Consider the following 19,290-nt stretch of genomic DNA (forward strand, 5'->3'; position numbering starts at 1 on the left):
GGCTTAGAGCAGTGCAGAAATGTCTTTTGTTTTTCCTTTCGTAAAGAATGAGCTCTGGAGGTACAATAGAGAAGCAAGAGGAAAGTTCCAGATATTTTTTTTAAAAAATAATAATAATAATTCTTAAGAGGTTTGAGATGCATAAAAATCTCTGAGTTTGGGGAAGTTCAAACTAATTTTATAAACCGTTCACCCAGCTCTCCTTTCCGTTTCCCATCTCATTTTCTCTTCTAGCTAAAAACAAATACAGCAAATAGCAGCAGACCTTGAAAAACACATTAAAACTGTGCGCATGGTTCCTCCTCCTTTCAATATATCTCTGCTAAATTGAAACACTGCTATATTTCCAAAGTGACAGCTTTAAAAGAAAAAGATGACACTGGGCTTGAACTTTAAGAAAAGGAAAACATCCGAATTAGCTTGGTTTATTTTCAAAACTTAGAGCAGGGAGGAGCCCTCTGACCTCTTGTGGAAAGAACACTTATTAGCCGCATCTCCCAGATAGACGCTGTGTCACCAGTTCCACAGTGTTGCGTTGTCCCCTGACTTTTGGAAATGGATAATAATAAGAATCACAAACCATGCAGCTTGGAGCAGGGGGGGGGGGGATGAGCCGTAATTTTGATTTCACATTCAAATACGTGTTTCTTTAAATTTGTTCTGGGATTGCCAGTTATGTTTGCTCACCTGAGCTTTAATCCTATTCTCTCACCTCATCATGTCAGAATTTACTTTGTCTTTTCATGCACGGACATCAGCAGGAAGCTTCGTGTGGAGGCACCAGGGTGGAGTCTCTCTGCCTTGTTCCCCGACTCCTTTTTATGCATTAAAAAAGATAAGCAGTAATCTTGTGCACTCTGCCAACCCGACGTGTGTTTTTTTAAGTTGGCTGTCTGTATTTGAGTGCCACACATTGCGTGAGAAACCTCCCTTAACGCCAAGGGTGTGCAAAGCTAGTGCATAAGCCTGCCATTCATTAGAACTCACAGCCATTGCGTATGCTACAGTCCTGCGAAAACATTGGAAAGGTGCGGAATGTGCAACTGGCCACAGAATTTGGCTTTCCCGTTTCCCCCTTATAGTAGCAAAGAAGCGCTTGGAAGCATTGTGCAATGCCTGGTGAATTTCCTTAGCGCATAAGAGATAATGGCCCTGCTGGATCAGACCAAAGGCTGCCTAATCCTGCATTCCCTGGAAGGACAAGTCTGCAAGCAGAATATGAGGGCAACAGGCATCTCCCACTGCACTTGGTACAGTGGTACCTCGGGTTAAGAACTTAATTCGCTCTGGAGGTCCGTTCTTAACCTGAGACACCACCTGATGAGTAAGTAGAACACCCATCTTCACTAAATATCACTTGCTGGGGGAGGAGAAGGGGCGCAAGCAGAAGAAGACTATTATGTAGCTTCATGCCCTTCTTGTGAGCTTCCTGGAGGCATCTGACTGGCCACTGTAAGAAACAGGATGTTGGGCTGGGGGAGCCTTCCCCAGCCTGGTACTCTCCAGTGTTGTTGGGTGACAACTCCCATCATTGGACATGCCGACATGCCGGCTGCATCTCATGGGAATTGGTCCAGCAGGGTCCAGATTGGTCCAGATTGGAGAGTGATGAGCTTGATATAATAAATATAAATATAAATATAAATATAAATATAAATATAAATATAAATATAAATATAAATATAAATATAAATATAAATATAAATATAAATATAAATATAAATATATTATTTATACCCCGCCCATCTGGCTGGGTTTCCCCAGCCACTCTGGGCGGCTTCCAACAAAGTATTAAAATACAGTAGTCTGTTAAACATTAAAAGCTTCCCTAAAGAGGGCTTCCTTCAGATGTCTTCTAAAAGTCTGGTAGTTGTTCTTCTCTTTGACATCTGGTGGGAGGGTGTTCCACAGGGCAGGCGCCACTACCAAGAAGGCCCTCTGCCTGGTTCCCTCTAACTTCGCTTCTCGCAGTGAGGGAACCGCCAGAAGACCCTCGGCGCTGGACCTCAGTGTCTGGGCAGAACGATGGGGGTGGAGACGCTCCTTCAGGTATACTGAACCGAGGCCGTTTAGGGCTTTAAAAGTCAGCACCAACACTTTGAATGCCTTGGTCTCACCCAGGGTTTGCTGGATGATAGTATGGGAGTCCCAATGATTTCTGTAGGGTTTTGCCCCTTGCCATTGGTAAAAAAAGCTAAAAATAATAATGTAAAAGAAATGCAAAAGAGAGAGGGAGAGAGAGAGAGAGCATGTCATTCTGCTTGATTTGCAAAATTGATTCAGGTCTCAGAATTAAACTTCACCCATGGAGAATTTGGGGGGATCTCTCTTTAGCACAGAGTGCCTTGATAACAGTTCTACGAAATCTGAAGAACTGAAGAACTGTACCTGAAGAAGTGTGCATGCACACGAAAGCTCATACCAAGAACTAACTTAGTTGGTCTTTAAGGTGCTACTGGAAGGAATTTTTTTATTTTGACTATGGCAGACCAACACGGCTACCTATCTGTAACCAGTTCTACGAAAGGGAGGGACAGAGTTAAGGCAACATGTGCCTTTCAAAGGCAGGATTATCAATTGCATTTGAGTTCATGGTCACACAACCTGAAAACAGATTTCCCATTTTTCATCTTTAATAGCTCTCCTAGCTGGCTAGCAAAAGGTGTTTTCAGTCTCATTCATTTTTTGCAATGCTGCCAAAACCGGTGTCCTTTTTTACAAAGTGTGGATACTTAAGAAAATTTATTGTTCCTACACATTGTTTTGAAGCTAGATAATGTCTTTTGTCAAGAGCGACCATAGTATTTTGCATAATTCCAATTCTAATGAAAAATAGTGGTTTATATACTGATTTCATTTGACTTGTTCCATTTCAGTTTTAGAACTCATTAAAATGTAAATGATAGCAATGGAGAAATCATTCAATTCATGGGAGTATTAAAAAAAAAAAGACCCACCCACCTCCCAAGCGAACATTTGGTGCTTGCATCAAATGCTAGGGAAAGAGATAAAACAAGGCCAGTTGGTGCCTCTGGAAAGATAATGCACTGCAAACCCAGGCGTAAGAACATAGCTGCCTTATATTGAATCAAACCATCTGACTCAATATTGTCTACACTGACTGCTATTGGCTGTCCAGGTTTTCCAATGGGATATTCCCAGCCCAACCTGGAGAGGCCAGGGATTGAACCTGTGATATCCTGAATGCAAAGCAGACACTCTACCACTGAGCTGTGGCCCAGAGTTTCCTGGGAAGAGGGATTGATGGATAAGCCATTCTGGGAATTATAATTCTGTGTGGGAAATAAGGGTCTCCTAACAGCTCTCATCATTCTCAATAAATTACACTTCTCCTGGTTAAAGTGCTATGATTCTGCTTTAAATATATAGTACAGGTAGGGTCAGAGATTCTGTCTCTCCCTCTTACAATACTATAACTTTAGCCACCCAAGGAAAATTAATGAACAGACAAAAGGAAGCACTTACTCCACAACCAACTTAAGGAATTCACTGCTATGGGCTAAATTGGCTTTAGAAGTTGCTTAGGAGTTTATTGCATTTTTATTTCTTTGGAGAACGGGTACGTCCACATGCTCTGTTTATTGAGCATTCACCCTGATTTGTCTGCAAGGAGATATATGGTGTTGACTAGCCAATGAGCATTTATTCTGATTTGTTTGTGGTGCAATTAGATGGTGTTGCATCAAAGCAAGTGTTCTGCCACACTTTTCCAGTTTATTTCCCTATCGCTGTCCTTCTCGCAAAAACGCCAATCTTTAGGAGAAGCGTGTTTGTTGGGCAATCCCTTCTTTCCAATCAAGCATTATTGCGCAACCTGAACTTGCCACTATGTGATTGAATCCTGCCTTGGGTGTGTCAGTGGCTATTAGCAGCAGCAGATAGGACCTGAAACAGAAAGTGGCAGTGTGGAGTGCTCCCTGCTCTGGATTCTATCTGCTCCAGTCCGTTTTCCCTCCCCATTTCCAGCTTCCATTCTTCACCCAGTCAGCAAACATTCCATGGCTACTGAGCATGCTCAGTTGCCATTTGGCAGCTTTGGGGGTTTACAGACTCCCCCCCCCAATGCACTCACACTTTTAGGGTCCCCCCAGCAGATTTCACAAACCTTGATTACTGATATCTCTCTTTGTATATAAAGGTAAAGGGAGCCCTGACCATTAGGTCCAGTCACAGACGACTCTGGGGTTGCAGCACTCATCTTGCTTTATTGGCCGAGGGAGCCGGCATACAGCTTCCGGGTCATGTAGCCAGCTTGACTAAGCCGCTTCTGGCAAACTAGAGCAGCACACAGAAATGGCGTTTACCTTCCCGCCGAAGCGGTACCTATTTATCTACATGCACTTCGTGCTTTCAAACTGCTAGGTTGGCAGGAGCAGGGACCGAGCAATAGGAGCTCACCCCGTCGCGGGGATTCGAACTGCCGACCTTCTGATCGGCAAGCCCAAGAGGCTCAGTGGTTTAACTGTATAACTATATACAGTGGTTTAACTGTATAACTATATACAAAGAGGGACAGCGCCACCCACGTCCCTCTTTGTATATAGATGCTACTATATATATTTTTTACATGAGGAGCAACACTCACAGCCTGAATATGTGACACAGAGGTAAAGGTAAAGGTACCCCTGACCGTATTGGGCCAGTCGTGACCGACTCTGGGGTTGCGCGCCCATCTCACTTAAGAGGCCGGGGGCCAGCGCTGTCCGAGGACACTTCCGGGTCACGTGGCCAGCGTGACGAAGCTGCTCTGGCGAGCCGGCACCAGCGCAGCACACGGAAACGCCATTTACCTTCCCGCTATAAAGCGGTACCTATTTATCTACCGTATTTTTCGCTCTATTGGACGCAGTTTTTCCTCTCCAAAAATTGAGGGGAAATGTGTGTGCATCCTATAGAGCGAATGCAGGCTTGTGCCATAGCCGCGTGCAACCCCTCCGGCAAGGAGAGGCTGCACGGGGCTAAAGGGGAAGCCAAAACAGCGAGCGGGATAGGTCCCGCTCGCTGCCTTGCCTGCTTCCATAGCTGCGCGCAACCCCTCGGGTAAGGAGAGGCTGCACGGGGCTATGGATTCTTTAGCCCCACGCAGCCTCCCCCAGCAAGGAGAGGCTGCACAGGGCTAAAGGGGAAGCCAAAACAGCAAGCTGGATCCATCCCACTCGCTGCCTTGCCTTCTTCTATAGCTGCGCACAACCCCTCTGGCAGGGAGAGGTCGTGTGCAGCCTGTACGCTGCTCTTTGGGGCTGGGGGGGATATTTTTTTGCTTGATTTTCCCCCCCCCCCTTAAAACTGGGTGCGCCCTATGGTCCGGTGCGCCCTATGGTGCGAAAAATACGGTACTTGCACTTAAGGGTGCTTTCGAACTGCTAGTGGGCAGGAGCTGGGACCGAACGACGGGAGCTCACCCCACCGCGGGGATTTGAACCGCCGACCATACGATCGGCAAGTCCTAGACGCTGAGGTTTTACCCACAGCGCCACCCGCGTCCCTTTACACAGAGGTAATGATGCCTAAATGAAACCTCAGAAGGAGTATATCTGTGAATGCAAGATGCTGGGGCAAGCAAAAGAGAAGAGCAGTTGCCTAATTGTTAGTTGCAGAGAGAGAGATTTCATCCCCCCGTTGGAAACAGGATATAAGGCTGCATGTACTCGCAACCTGATCCTTCAGGGCTCTTTTTATATCATAACCGTGTGCAGTTGGCTGGTAAACAATAATAAATGATAACAGCTTACCACTGAGGAGCTAAATTTTGTGGTCTTTGAAAAAGGCCTAATTGTAGCTGAAATACCCACAATACAGCCTAGCGCAGTCGCTTTCCTTCTCATCCCAAGGTGCTCATCCGCTATTTAATCCATCTCCCCATCCCATCCATCACGTAAATGAAATGTGGAACAGCCCCATGTTTCTTCAAGAGGCTATTAGCCTGCTAAAGCAAGTATTTGAGTCTTGATTAGATTAAGTAAGTAGACATGGACTTCACATTACAAATGTACTTTCCATTTAATTTATAGCTCAGATGTCAGAAAATCTGATGAACCATAATCAGCGATAAAGCGATACCTTGGTATCGCCAGTCCCAATATATTAAGGTCACTAGTACAGTGCAGTAAAGTTGCTTAAGTCAGTATTCCTATACGGTTTTTTATTTTCAGGAAGTCATAAATCTCAGATATCCCTCCCAAAGTGGGGGTACTTCTGAACTGAAACTGCCTCTGCAAAGGTTTGGACAAAAAAGTACAAGCTGCTTTCAGAAAATACCATCTCTTTCTTCTCATATTCCTAGACCTGTGTGCAGTGTTGTCACACGACCCACATCAGGCCTGCTCAAAGGCAGCTTTAAGAGCTATTCCATATAGCTGATGGGCACACATCACTTCCGGAGTGTATCGGGGAGATTGGTGACCCACATAGGATGTTTTAAGGCTCTGGTTGCACAGGCCAGCATTGTTACATTTGGGGTGGTCTGCACAGCTAGCACAGTTTGCACATTCAGGGTCACACCTTTCTAGAGAAAAAGTGCTGACATTTCCATGCAAACTGCATGGAAGGGCATCTTTGAACCCGAATGGAAGCCGAGGACGCATTTGGATAGTCTGAAAGTCCAGAATGCTGGCAAACTTCAACAACTGTCGCATCACTGATCAGATCATAAGTGGAAGGCAGAAGATAAGCACTGAATTACTGAAATGAAAAATCCAAATGTGAGACATTGGAAAAATCCAAATGTGAGACATTGGAAAAATCCAAATGGGAACCTAGCGAAGTAATTATGGAAAGCACTACAGCATTGTCTGAAAGCACCACAAAAAATAACAATGAGAACTAAGGTGGACTGAACCATTGCCCTATTGCATACTTTGTATGTGCAGTTTCACAATTTTTGTATCTGAACTATCAGTGTAGCCTATCTCACAGGGCTGTTGTAAAGATAAAGGGGAAGCAGAGAGCTCCTGGGAGGAAAGCCAAGATAAAAATATACAACGGGTAGAAACAAATACTGTAATACTTTTAGCAAAAAGCAAACCAGTGATGACCGGCAGACAAGCAGTGGCTGAGTGGGGAAAATGGAAATTCAAGGAGAGTGGAGCATTGCAATATTGTGATTTTTTCTCAGTAGGAAGGAAGCCTCATTTATCCAAGGGAGTTACTTCTAAGTAAATCATACCAAAGCCAGCAATTGTATTTTATACTGTAAAGGCCACATACTTGGGGAGTGAACGAAAGAATGTGGACACAGAGGAAAGTCCTTAAGCAGACATACCTCACTACACAGACAGGCTCTCATCCCCTCTCCAGCATCACACTAACAGAAAAAATGAGTTTTTTCTATTTTTGTTTTTTTCTGCTGTTCTGGGTAACACCCTCCCACTCCACCAGCATTCCTTATCCAGATGATTTAGCAACAGTGATTAAATGAATAAGCACCCTTAGCAGCAGCATCTTATCTTCCGAATAAGCATCTGAACATTGCCTTCACAGTTTGCTTTCTAACTTTCTTCCTAGGTGTCCAATCAGCTTATTACTATTACTATTACTATTGTTATTGTTATTGTTATTATTGAAACCTAAGAGTCTGGGGCCCAGAATATGTATACCCCCTGTGCTCCCCTGTTGACCACCCTGACTCCAACCTAGGAAGTCATAGACAGCACAAGTCCAGTTTTGACTGACATTGAGTGGGAAGGTTTGAAGGGGGGTTGCATTCCCTGCAACTGATCACAAGGGACAGTGTAACCACATTCAACTGAACAAGTTTACAAGTGGCATCTTCAGACCTTCCTGCTCCAGGTTGGAGGATCACAGTGGAGGGGGTGGTGTGCATTGAACTACAATTAATGAAACCTGATTGGGGCTAAAGTATTCTTTCGATTTGGCAGTAATTTCCAGAAAGGGAAGTATGAAAAGTGTGATTCTAATCCTTCAGCTAATTCCATGTTCTTTCCTTTCCTTTCTACTTTATCCATATGCTTCAGCGCTATGCTCCAGCATTCAAAACTGAGTCAGAGTCCTTATTAGTATCTGGATGAATCATAACTCCACCATCTTTTTCTTTCAAATGTCAAAGTGGTGTAGCAGCAAATCCGACCCTTAGCATTTGTGGAACCTACAGTTTAAAAAGTTAACTACATTGTCAGCCTTGTGCTGACAATGGATCAAGAGTTGAAAGAAATTTACTCCATTAAACCAAAGCAGTCTTTTAATTCCCTTTGGTTCCAACCATTTGCTTATCATGATCTAGCAGCACTCTGCATCCCAAATCAAACCTGCCAACTGCTTAGAGTCACAGCTGCATTTAATTTAGTTCCTAAAAGAATCACCCCAGTGTCCTCTTCCAACCTCAGGCAGGTTACTTTAGAGCTTTGCTGAGTGGGTGATATTTTTTTCTTGCTGTCTCTCTTGACAAGAAAGGGCAGCCAATTAGAAGTCTACAGTCAAATTTAGTCCCTCAACTCACTGTTTCTTGGACTCGTTGCCTGGTTACAGTGTTGACACTAATGACACACTTCTATTAGGATCTAGACTCTAGGTGGTTGTCCAATGCCCTCTAGGCAGCCTCCCTTGCCTTCCTGCCTGCCAGTAGTTCATAGCCCTACTTGTCCTTTGACCCTCTGTGTAGTTCTGCCCCAGTTCTATATACTTCTTGACCCCTCTTTTTTCCAACTTCCTGTTCCTGCTTTTCATGTCATTGTCTATTTTGCCCCACTTCCTTTCTCTTGAACAACCTCCCCAGTACTCTAATCTTCTCTCCTATGTACAGTTTAACATCTCTCCTATGCTTATAGTTTAACATCATCTTAAGTGAAATTTCTTCAGTCATCTCTCTGATGAGCCCCTGGTTACCTCAGTGACCCGACTCCTCTGCTTTTCTCTTCATATATTCTCATCTCCCACCTACTGTTCTTTCTTCACCTTTCTCAGGCCCATTTATACCTTCCTTCCTTCATCTCCCATGCCTTCAGACTTCCTGTCCTTAGCTTCTCTAGCTCTCAGGACCTCTTCCCTGTCCTTGCTTTGCTTTGATACTGGACTAACTGGAACACCTTCCCTTTCCCTCACAGAAGCTGGACTGTGCAAATCCTTTTGTTCCCCCAGACATCTGGGCCTTGTGTGCCAGCCTGCACTGCACTCAGCCAATGAGTGTCTGAGGCTTCATTGCTGCAAGTGCAATGCAGAATAGATACCTTACACAACTGTGATTAAAAAAACAACCCAAGACTGAAATGAGGGTATGAATTGGGGGTACGACACAGAGTCATAAGGTAAACTGGAACTCAACACATCTCCTGAGCTGATTTGTATAACAGTCTGATAAGAGCAATGTTTCTTTTGCCCAACAGCAGAGAATGCAGGGTGGGTTCACACCCTGATTCCTCGGATGTCTCAGCGCTTGCAGGAACGTTGTAACACTCAGCTCAGCTCGTGGCTGGAGGCGACAGACAACCGCCTCACCACGTGGCTGGAGCCGCCACACGGTAAGTTTTTCAAGTGGGCATCACATGGCAAAATGTTTTGAGCTGATTGATTCTCTGAGTGCTTTATCAGTGTTTAACTTTCACTTGAAATGAAAAAGAAAGAAAGAAACCGGTCTTCTTTAAAAATGAAGAGGGGAGGGGGCATTTTGGGTGTAGGTGTGGAATGATGTTTTGTTGCTATGATACATTCTTAACTGGAACATAGCTGTCAACGTTTCCCTTTTTTTAAAGGGAAATTCCCTTATTCTGAATAGGATTCCTCACAAGAAAAGGGAAAAGTTGACAGCTATGAACTGGAAGCATGTCCTTGATTTGTTCAAATATTTACACCCCAACTGTCTTCAGCTGGTTTGGCAAGCTTCCACCCTTGGAGATACACAACCCCAAGAATTGGAAGGAATTCAGGGTATCACCCAGACTGACCACCCCTCTCAAAATAACACGCAAAATGCCTTATATCATACAAAATAATGCTCTGAGGAAACATATATATTAGGCAAAATTGCATGTGAGTTTTATATCTCCTAATGTTAATAAGGAAAAAATCCACACAAAATTACTGGTGAGCTGTCATGAGAACTTTTTAGGGGGGGGGAGAATCTCAAAATTTATGTGGGAATGTGGAAAACTTTATTTAAGACGAGAGAGAAAATAGAATCTGGGGTCCGGGCACAAAATTCCAAATCAGTTCTTTGCATCTCCTGTTGTGGGTGGATATCTTTTTTCTTTCTTTCTTTTAAGAATCTGGCTGGTAATGGTGGAAAAGCCCTTTCATTCTCTGAAACTGTGCAGATCTGCTACCGGCCAGAGTAGACAACACTAGGTTAGGTGGACAAACAGTATGATCAGGAATAAGGCAGCATACTAATCCTGGATGGCACTTGAGCTGTAGTAGTGCTAGCCCAGAATAAAGTTGGAAGTTGGTAGCTGAGCCTCAGGTTGAGACTTCAGGTATTCTGATGCATGGTGCACACTCGTTTAGATATCCTGTGAGACTCTTTGGTGAAAGGTGGAGCTGATAAGAGACCAGGACCGGTTAAAGACAATTTGCTACCAGAGGCAAAAAAAAAAGAAGAAAATTCCCTCTCTTTCCACGTGTAGAATCAGCCAGTGTTCGGCTCATATTTTGGCACTGGGGATGGGACAGAATCCTTCTCTAGACCTGGGAGACAGCAGCTAGTTTAGGGGATGCAGGGCAGTCTAGCTTCGGGAGAATCCTGAGAGACTACCCTCCTGTCCCCCAGCATCTGCCACCTGAGGCAGCTGCCTAACTCTGCCTAAAAGTAGGGCCAGCCCTGGGAGGGATAAGAAGGCGCCTTAGGTTGCGAGGTCTGTGCTTGGGGATTAGAAGCACCTGTTTTTCTCTATTACATGCTCTGGCTCCCTAGTTAGGTTTTAGGTGCCCTGCAAGACCTTGGGATAATGAGCTTTCTCCTGCATCAGGTTTGCCAAATTCAGTCTGTAGTTTTGATGTATGAGGATGGAAAACATTAAGGACATTATACACACAAGCACACCGTTTGGCATGGGCTGTTTCTTTCCCCACAATTGATTTGCTGCGGTGTCTTGTAATTTATTCATGCAAGGAAACAATGATGGATGGTGTAAATTATTCTTCTTTTTCCCTTTTGACTTAAATAATAATTGCCAATATCTCAGAACTGTATGGAAATATAGGGGGAAGTCAGTATCTGCAAAGTGTTGTAAATTGTGGTGTTTGGTGGTAGCTTCCCCCACCTTCCTCCTTCAAAAGACATCTTTTTTTAAAAAAAGTTTTCACTACTAAGGTATTGCCCTCATTATGAATGACATTGCTCTAGTTGTTATTCTTATTTTGCAAAGAGCATCTTAAGGCTGCATAAGGTGGTGAGGAATCACATCTAGCAATAGAAGAAAATTAACAAGACGCTTCAATTTAGACGCTAGGTTCTTCAAGTCTGTTCTTCTTGAAAGCTTAAGTTCCTTGTAAAGTTTTCAGTCATTTTTCCTTAAGGCAGTCTCTTCCGCAAAGGAAAAAGTTGGACACCCAGCTAGCAATATCCCCTAGGCAGTTTGCGCTAAAAATTGAAAACCAAAAAAACAAACAAGAATCTCTAAAAATCCAACAGAGTAAAACCAACCACTGTCCAGAGCTAACTAACTAAAATCGGCAATAAAAAGCATACAGTGGTACCTCGGGTTACAGGCGCTTCAAGTTACAGACTCCGCTAACCCAGAATAGTACCTCAGGTTAAGAACTTTGCTTCAGCATGAGAACAGAAATCGTGCGGCGGCAGCGGGAGGCCCCATTAGCTAAAGTGGTATCTCAGATTAAGAACAGTTTCAGGTTAAGAACAGACCTCTGGAATGAATTAAGTTCTTAACCCAAGGTTAAGGTCAGCTGGCTGCCTCCCCGGCCACAGCCCCAACCTGGCAGCTGCTCGCTCCCTTCCCTTGATTTCTTCATCCGTGCTGCCCCTCTAGCCGCCATGATGGTGACAGCATCAGCGGTGGCAGAGAGAGGCCAGCCAGATTGCCACATACATTGACCGCCTGTGCTCTGAGAGGCACCTCTGCAGACCGCCTCTGAGAGCCAGTGTGGTGTAGTGGTTAAGAGCGGTAGTCTCGTAATCTGGGGAACCAGGTTCACGTCTCTGCTCCTCCACATGCAGCTACTGGGTGACCTTGGGCTAGTCACACTTTTCTGAATTCTCTCAGTCCCACTCACCTCACAGAGTGTTTGTTGTGGGGAGGAAGGGAAAGGAGAATGTTAGCCGCTTTGAGACTCCTTCAGGTAGTGATAAAGCAGGATATCAAATCCAAACTCCTCTTCTTCTGCTCCGGCAGAGAACTATCTTCCCACACACACAAGGGTTCCGCTTTATGAGGGTTCATCTTTCTCCCTGAGCTCAGCGGCTGTGTGTGGAAAGGACATTCTGGGATCAAGTAAGAAGCAGGGATGGCTTCTGTAATTCCAGGAATATCCTGGGGAAATACTGTAAAGGCACTTGAAGGGTCTGCCAGCGTACCTTATGAAGTTTTACAAGTGTTGCTGCATTAACTTCTTTCTCTGACTCCACCCACTAGCAGCCCTTCAGAAGGTTGCCACCAAGAGAACGTGTCCCTCAGCCTGTCCTGCTTTAGCTGCAACAGCTGTTGTCCTTCCCTGTAGCAAATGGCTCAGTTTGAGCCGTTTTGGTCGACAAGCACCTTTGTCTTACCCTCCTCCTTTTCTGTTTTATTATTATTATCGCCAAAGCGCCTTCGTGACCTTTCTGCTGGCACAATCGTCGTCCGGATTGCTTTTCCTAATTGTGCCGCAGCTTGACAACTCCACAGTTTGGTCTCGGGCCAAGAGGAATATTGTGTCGCCGCTCCTTCCGGTAGTCATGAACCCTCACGTTCACCTCTTAAGGCCTCTTGCTGGGCAGCTGGACGCTTTTCAAGGATAGCTGTGTTGACTTTGAAGTCCAGCCAAGCTGATGTAGCGCAACCTTCTGCTGCAACCCTCCGAGGAGCAAAGCGGCCTCCCCACAAAGTACTTTCATATGGCGGACTGAGCAATGTCTATTGAGGGTGAAGGGGAAATTAAAGTCCCTTGATTTCCCCTCCTCCCGCCTGCCAGGAGTAATGGCCCATGTACACCAACGGCAGATCTACTATTATGTTTAGAGGAGGGACAGCCAGAAAATTAGCTCACTTCCCATGTGCACTGGGTATGTTTCTGCTGCTACAGCGAAAAGGAAGAGTGAGGGAATCCTCCTGCTTCACGGCAGAGGGCTAGCTGCAGAAAAACAAAATAGTATCGCCACCAATGGCACGTCCAGGGTCACTTGAAGGTGGTGATATTGAATATTAGCCCAGTTGCCATCATTTCAAATTTGAAAATATTACCTTCTTTTTTTTAAAGATATTTATTGAAATTTTCAAAAAAGTTACCAAATATAAAAGAAAATAGAAAAAACCCGAAAAAATACAAAATAAAAATAGTTAAAAACAATTCAGTCTTTCCATCACATATTCTCATTTGCTTATTTCCCGGACCTCCTCACGCCTCCCTTTTCTGTATTCCAATTCAAATTTTTAACTCAGCAAATCCCTCCCCTCTTCAATCATCTTAATCTTCAATTTTAAAATATTATAACATTAAATTTTTTTCTGTTAATAACCATTTTCTCGTATTCTCTTATAACATTACAGCTAAAGACCACTTAGTTTCTATCCAGCATCATTCTAACATTCATTAATTTTACAATATTTCTGAAGATAGTCTTTAAATTTCTTCCAATCTTCTTCCACCCAGTGGCGTAGCGTGGGTTGTCAGCACCCGGGGCAAGGCAAGTAATTTGCGCCCCCTAACACGTGGATTTGCGCCCCCTAACCCGTGGATTTGCGCCCCCTAACCCTAACCCCCAGATGTTGCGCCCGGTGCGGCCGGCCCCCCCTGCACCCCCCATGCTACGCCACTGCTTCCACCGACTCTTCTCCCTGGTCTCGGATTCTGCCAGTCATTTCCGCCAGTTCCATATAGTCCATCACCTTCATCTGCCATTCTTCCAGGGTGGGTAGATCTTGTGTTTTCCAATACTTTGCAATAAGTATTCTTGCTGCTGTTGTGGCATACATAAAAAAAAATTCTGTCTTTCTTTGGCACCAATTGGCCGACTATACCCAGGATAAATATTACCTTCTTTCCATCTGTCCTTCAGGTCTTCAACACTGGCCTCACTATTAGAAATCATCATCATCATCTAATAGTAATAATAACTAATCAGAAAGATTGATATACCACTTAATAAAATTTTCAAGCCATTTTCAGAAAATAGTATAAAATATTCATAATGAAATTTCTGTTCATAAGAAAATAATGATAAAACCAACTGACTTTTTAAAAAAAGTAGACATGATAATTTTTTAAAAAATATATAGATAAAATCAACAACTTTAAAATTAAAAGTGCATTGTAAAATTACAAGGCTGGGTAGGCTTAATAATTATATAACCATGCAAAATGTATTGCATTAGGGGAACTTGCTTTGCAAAAATGCGTACGATAAGCAAAATTGTTTACAAAAGAATGCACACACGAATTTTGCACTAAAATGCAGGTGAATTTTCATGAGGCCTTTTTTAAAAAATTGTGAATTGACGTAGAAATATGAGGGCCTAAATTTAAGACTGGGAAAATGAGAAACAGAGAGAAACTGAAATGGACAGATCTGCCCATCCCTCTCTCCCTCCCTCTCCGGTGGTCACGAGTTGTGCAGGCCTGATCTATACAGCAATGCTAAATGGGAGGGTTTTGCAAGATCTCTCTTACACATCTGTCATCGTGCTTCCATCGTCTCCCACAGCAGCGTTAATGCAAGTGGAATTTCCCTTCCCCTCCCTTTCTGGCTGCACTGCCGGCTGTGCCACTCGGGTCTTGACTTTAAAGTATTGTGCTTTTTTTTCCTTTGCTCCAGTCTGCTGCTGGTGTTAATGTTTAGTGACAGTTACTCAGTGCTAATGATCACCTTTGGGGATTTTTCAGAGTGCTTGCCTCTTGCTGGTCACTGGTGAAATGTAATCAATAAATCTGCCAACCCAGCTTTTCATGCTGCCTTTCCTCTTGGAATTGAACGAACACCACTATTACTGGTTTGTGACAGAGTCCCCCCTTAGCAGCTAAGGGAGCCCCCATATGGTATTCGGCCAGTCCAACTGATCTGCAAAATAGTCTGGTAAATCTGAAATGAGTGGAAGGGCGAAATAGGAGTGTGGCTTGCCATATAGTTGTTCTGTGATATGTACCAGTAAGTCCTGCTTCAAATAATACGCAAAGGAAAAACAGGACAGAAGGGTAATTTATGGCCGTGTTCTGATTTGTTAAAAGTGTGCTTCTTCCACATGTGCCCATTAACATGCATTTTATAGCTACAGTGCTGGTGTTCACAACATGCTTTCTTTATGTATCCAGGCAGCCCCCCATTTATGCGGGGGTGCGTTTAAGTGAAATTGCATATATTCGAAACACAGTTGGAAAAGTCTGTAAACACGTTCTAAACCTCTGCAAACCCTTGAAAAACTATTTTAAAAACCAGCAGCACTTACCAGACAGCCAAACTGCACCAAACTCCACCACAATCACTCCCTCCAAACCTTCTTGCTCAAATTCTCAAACTCTCCACAGGCCTCAGCGGTTGACACAAGGGCTCCTGGGATTACTAGGGGCTGTTTTAGCACCTTTTCTGTCCTTTCTGGGCTCTGTTAAGGCCATTTTTGCCATTTTTAAAGTCACTTCCGGGTTCAGCGCAATGGTCACAGTTACACATTTTGATTGGTCGTTGCCTGTATATATGTATGGGCTACCTTCATCATTCTCTGTCTGCTAGCACAATGGCTCTTGCACTGGCAGGTGCATGAGTTTTTAATGTTGTGTTTAATGATAGGATGGTATCTGCAGAATGCCCTCTCCTGCAGGACACAGTGGTCATTTGGGTATGTGGGGAAATGAGGAGGGGTTGGGTCTGTAAGAGGTGCGGTGATCTTTTAGGTGTTTTGTTGAGGACAGTGCTGTGTGAGCACTGTGATAAACCTACATTTGTGAGCAGTGACAAATCCACAGTATACTGCAATCTGGAAGTGCAGAAAGTTTGTGCCTCAGTGGTAGATGTGGGTGTGAAAGGTCCAGCCTCTAGCAAGAAAGACCAGTAGCCACAGAAGGAATGAGCTCCTCTGCCAATACCGACAGCTCCTCAAGGGTGCTGGGTGCGAATGCTGGCCCAGATGTAACCCACCCTGTAAGCTAGCTCTGATATCCACTGGATTTGGTGTTAAGGGGCACTAGCAGAGAACTTCAGTCTTCCTTGGCTACCTGAATACCTGCTCAGTTTTCTCATCTGGAGAATGCACCCAGGAATAAATTGGCAGTCCCTTGGGAGAACAGTGGTATCTTGGTTCTCAAACTTAATCCGTTCTGGAAATCCATTCCAAAACCAAAGCGTTTCAAAACCAAAGCGCGCTTTCCCATAGAAAGTAATGCAAAATGGGTTACTCTGTGCGAAACTTTTAAAAACAACCCCTAAAACAGCAATATAACATGAATTTTACTGTCTAAAGAGACCATTGATTCATAAAATGAAAGCAATAAACAATGTACTGCAGTCATACAATCAATCCGTAGCTGAACTGGGTTCTACACAGTCACACACAAAAAAACACACAAAATAAATAGCAAAAACAGACAGACCTCAGCGTAACACCCAAAACGGAAGCGTGGCACTCAAATCGGAAGCCTAACACTCAAAACGGAGCACATTCGGCTTCCGAAAAATGTTCACAAACTGGAACACTTACTTCCGGGTTTGCAGTGTTTGGGTTCCAAGTTGTTAATTAAAAGGATGAGCAATGTTTTCTTGCCTTTTGAATGAAATACCTACGGACACTGTTGTGTGTTTATTACAGCAGATCACAGTGTAAGCTGACATTTATTTTTTAATCAATGACTGGCATTGCTATCCTTTCCAGCTGCTTTCTGTGGAGTAATAAACGACATTGGGATGGATGCCAAACCCTTTCCCAGAAATGCATCTAGCAACAGTGTTATTTGCTTTACAAGTTCCTGACATGGGTTGAATATCATCTGTAGTTTAACGGAGGGCCTTACTTACCATTAATACGTGCGTGTATGTTTGTGTATATTCCGGGGTGGGTTGGTTGGTTGGTACTTAATTGAGATGGCTTCTGATCCAACAGAAACCTCAAACAATCTCTCCCCACAGCTTTACAGAAACAAACCTGTTAGCAAATTGAGGTAGATGTTGATAAATTTAATGAAGGACTTTGAGGACACAGCAGGCAGCTAGGCAAGGACAGAACAGAACAGGAAAACCATGTCTGCTCCCAGATGCAAATAAGTCTAATGCCATCTACTGACTAGATCATATAATACTGCTATCCACATGTGTGTGTTTGTATTATACAGACATTTGTTTCTTATATATGGCCACATTTGCAGTGGGACCTGTGTGTCTGGTCCCAAATGATCTGAGTTATACATTGTGCTTTAAGGTGCTGAGATTGTACAGTTTGAGCTTACACGTTAGGGCCAAATGCAGACACACACAATGATCAACACGTGGAGTTTAGGCGAACCTACCAAATTGACTAAATGCCTACAAAAATGCATATGGCAAAGTGTGCATAAAAATGCACATATTAGTGAAAATAACATATAAAATGCATTCTATGAGACCAAGTTGCTTGCATATTGTACATATTAGACAAAATTGCATAAAACATATTAGGGTAAATTTGCACTAAAATGCTGGTAGACTTTCATGAAGATTTAAAAACAAGTCACAAAAAATTGCAAATTGACATGGAAAGGTGGAGAACTGAATTTAAGACTGGAAAAATGAGAAACCAACATTAACAGATACATTCATCTCTACCTGTAATTTGAGCAGGGCATATCACCCTAAGTCCATCCCATTCCATTTTTCTTGACTCTCATAGTTGCCTGTCTTGATTTTTTTTGGGGGGGGGATGAGGGAAGAGGAAAGAATTCATGAAAGTTCACATTTAAATAGTATGCATTGTTGCATACATTTTTGTATGCATTTCCCCTAAGTATATTTTTCTTTTTTTCCTGTAAATATGCATATTTTTTGCACATTGAAACTCCATTGCATAATCCAGAGAGATGCACAATTCGATGGGGGGGGTGTTGAGTTAGTAGGGTCATGACCATCAAATTGAGTCAGTCCACTGTGAAAAGGAGACCAAATGAATTCCTTCTCCATTGATTATATGTATACATATAAAATTTAAGTATATGGCTATCGTTTATGTATTTTGTTATGTGAAGCAGTTGATATGCTTTTATTGTACTTCTTGTATGTATACATAACCTATTGTAAACTGCTTTGAGATCTTTCAGATTGTAATTGGTTTATAAATCCAAATAATCCATACCTCTAACTCATCTTCCTGTTCAAATACCCAAATTATCTTAGCGATGTCTTCTGTCATTTGCTGAACAGGTCCACACATAGCAGCAAGCAGCTATTTTTATCACTGTATTCCGGTAGATTTCAGTACATGTGAAGTTTAAAGATTGTTTATGACTGCCTTTCATCACTGTAGTTAATTCTTCTATTTTTCTCAACTATGCTCTGTGTAGATTTGGGGGGGGGGGGGGTTATGGGAGTGAGAGAAGAAATAAGGACAACACCCAGTTTCAATGCAAACTGAATCAAATTCCTCCTCCATCCCTAATTACAGGTAAACACGATTTGACTTTCTTCTGCCAGTTATGATCCACAGCACTGGCCCTAATGAACTGACACTTTTTTCTAAATTATTGTTCTTCTAAGTGACTTTAAATATCCTATTTAATAGTTTCTGTGGGATCAGGGACTAAAGGAGACAAAAACAACCAATGGGTTTCTCCGTCGCAAGAGCCTTTTTTATATAATGTTTCATTTATTTTCTTTCCCCCATTCCTTACCTGGCACAGCTGTCCTTTTTGTGAATTTATGGTGCATTTCTGGCCCTGTAGGTAGAAATGTCCTTGTGTTTCTCTTGGGAATATTTGGTATGAAGGTAAACATTAGCTGCTCTGCTTGGGGTGTTTCTGAGCAACACAGAATAAATGTTCAGGGCCTAAAGTGCAGGCATGTGATTGGCAGGTCTATTACGGCTGCCCTGTGCTCCTTCTTGTATTCCTTTTTATTAGTAATTACGATATAGGGACTCAGGCTTCGGAACACTGGGCATGAGGCTTACCGACATTAATGAGATGGTTGTCAATAATAATCACCAGAAGTCGGGG

The 19,290-nt window shown here is 43.3% G+C and overlaps 1 protein-coding gene across 8 annotated transcripts in view; it reads left to right on the top strand.

The window, feature by feature from the left end:
* The window catches only part of ADARB2 (adenosine deaminase RNA specific B2 (inactive)), a 390,457-nt gene that overhangs the window by 120,061 nt on the left and 251,106 nt on the right, over positions 1 to 19,290 (top strand). For 5 of the 8 annotated variants that reach the window (XM_081163583.1, XM_081163586.1, XM_081163589.1 and 2 more), the window contains exon 2: positions 9,360 to 9,494. The exons of 2 other annotated variants lie outside the window; for them this stretch is intronic. In XM_081163583.1, coding sequence (XP_081019709.1) covers positions 9,360 to 9,494 — 135 coding nt within the window. The remainder of the gene's footprint in view (positions 1 to 9,359; positions 9,495 to 19,290) is intronic. One more of the 8 variants, XM_081163584.1, reaches the window with a different exon arrangement.

The sequence above is a fragment of the Podarcis bocagei genome (assembly GCF_964188305.1).
Source record: "Podarcis bocagei genome assembly, chromosome: 12".
Taxonomy (NCBI): Eukaryota; Metazoa; Chordata; class Lepidosauria; order Squamata; family Lacertidae; genus Podarcis; species Podarcis bocagei.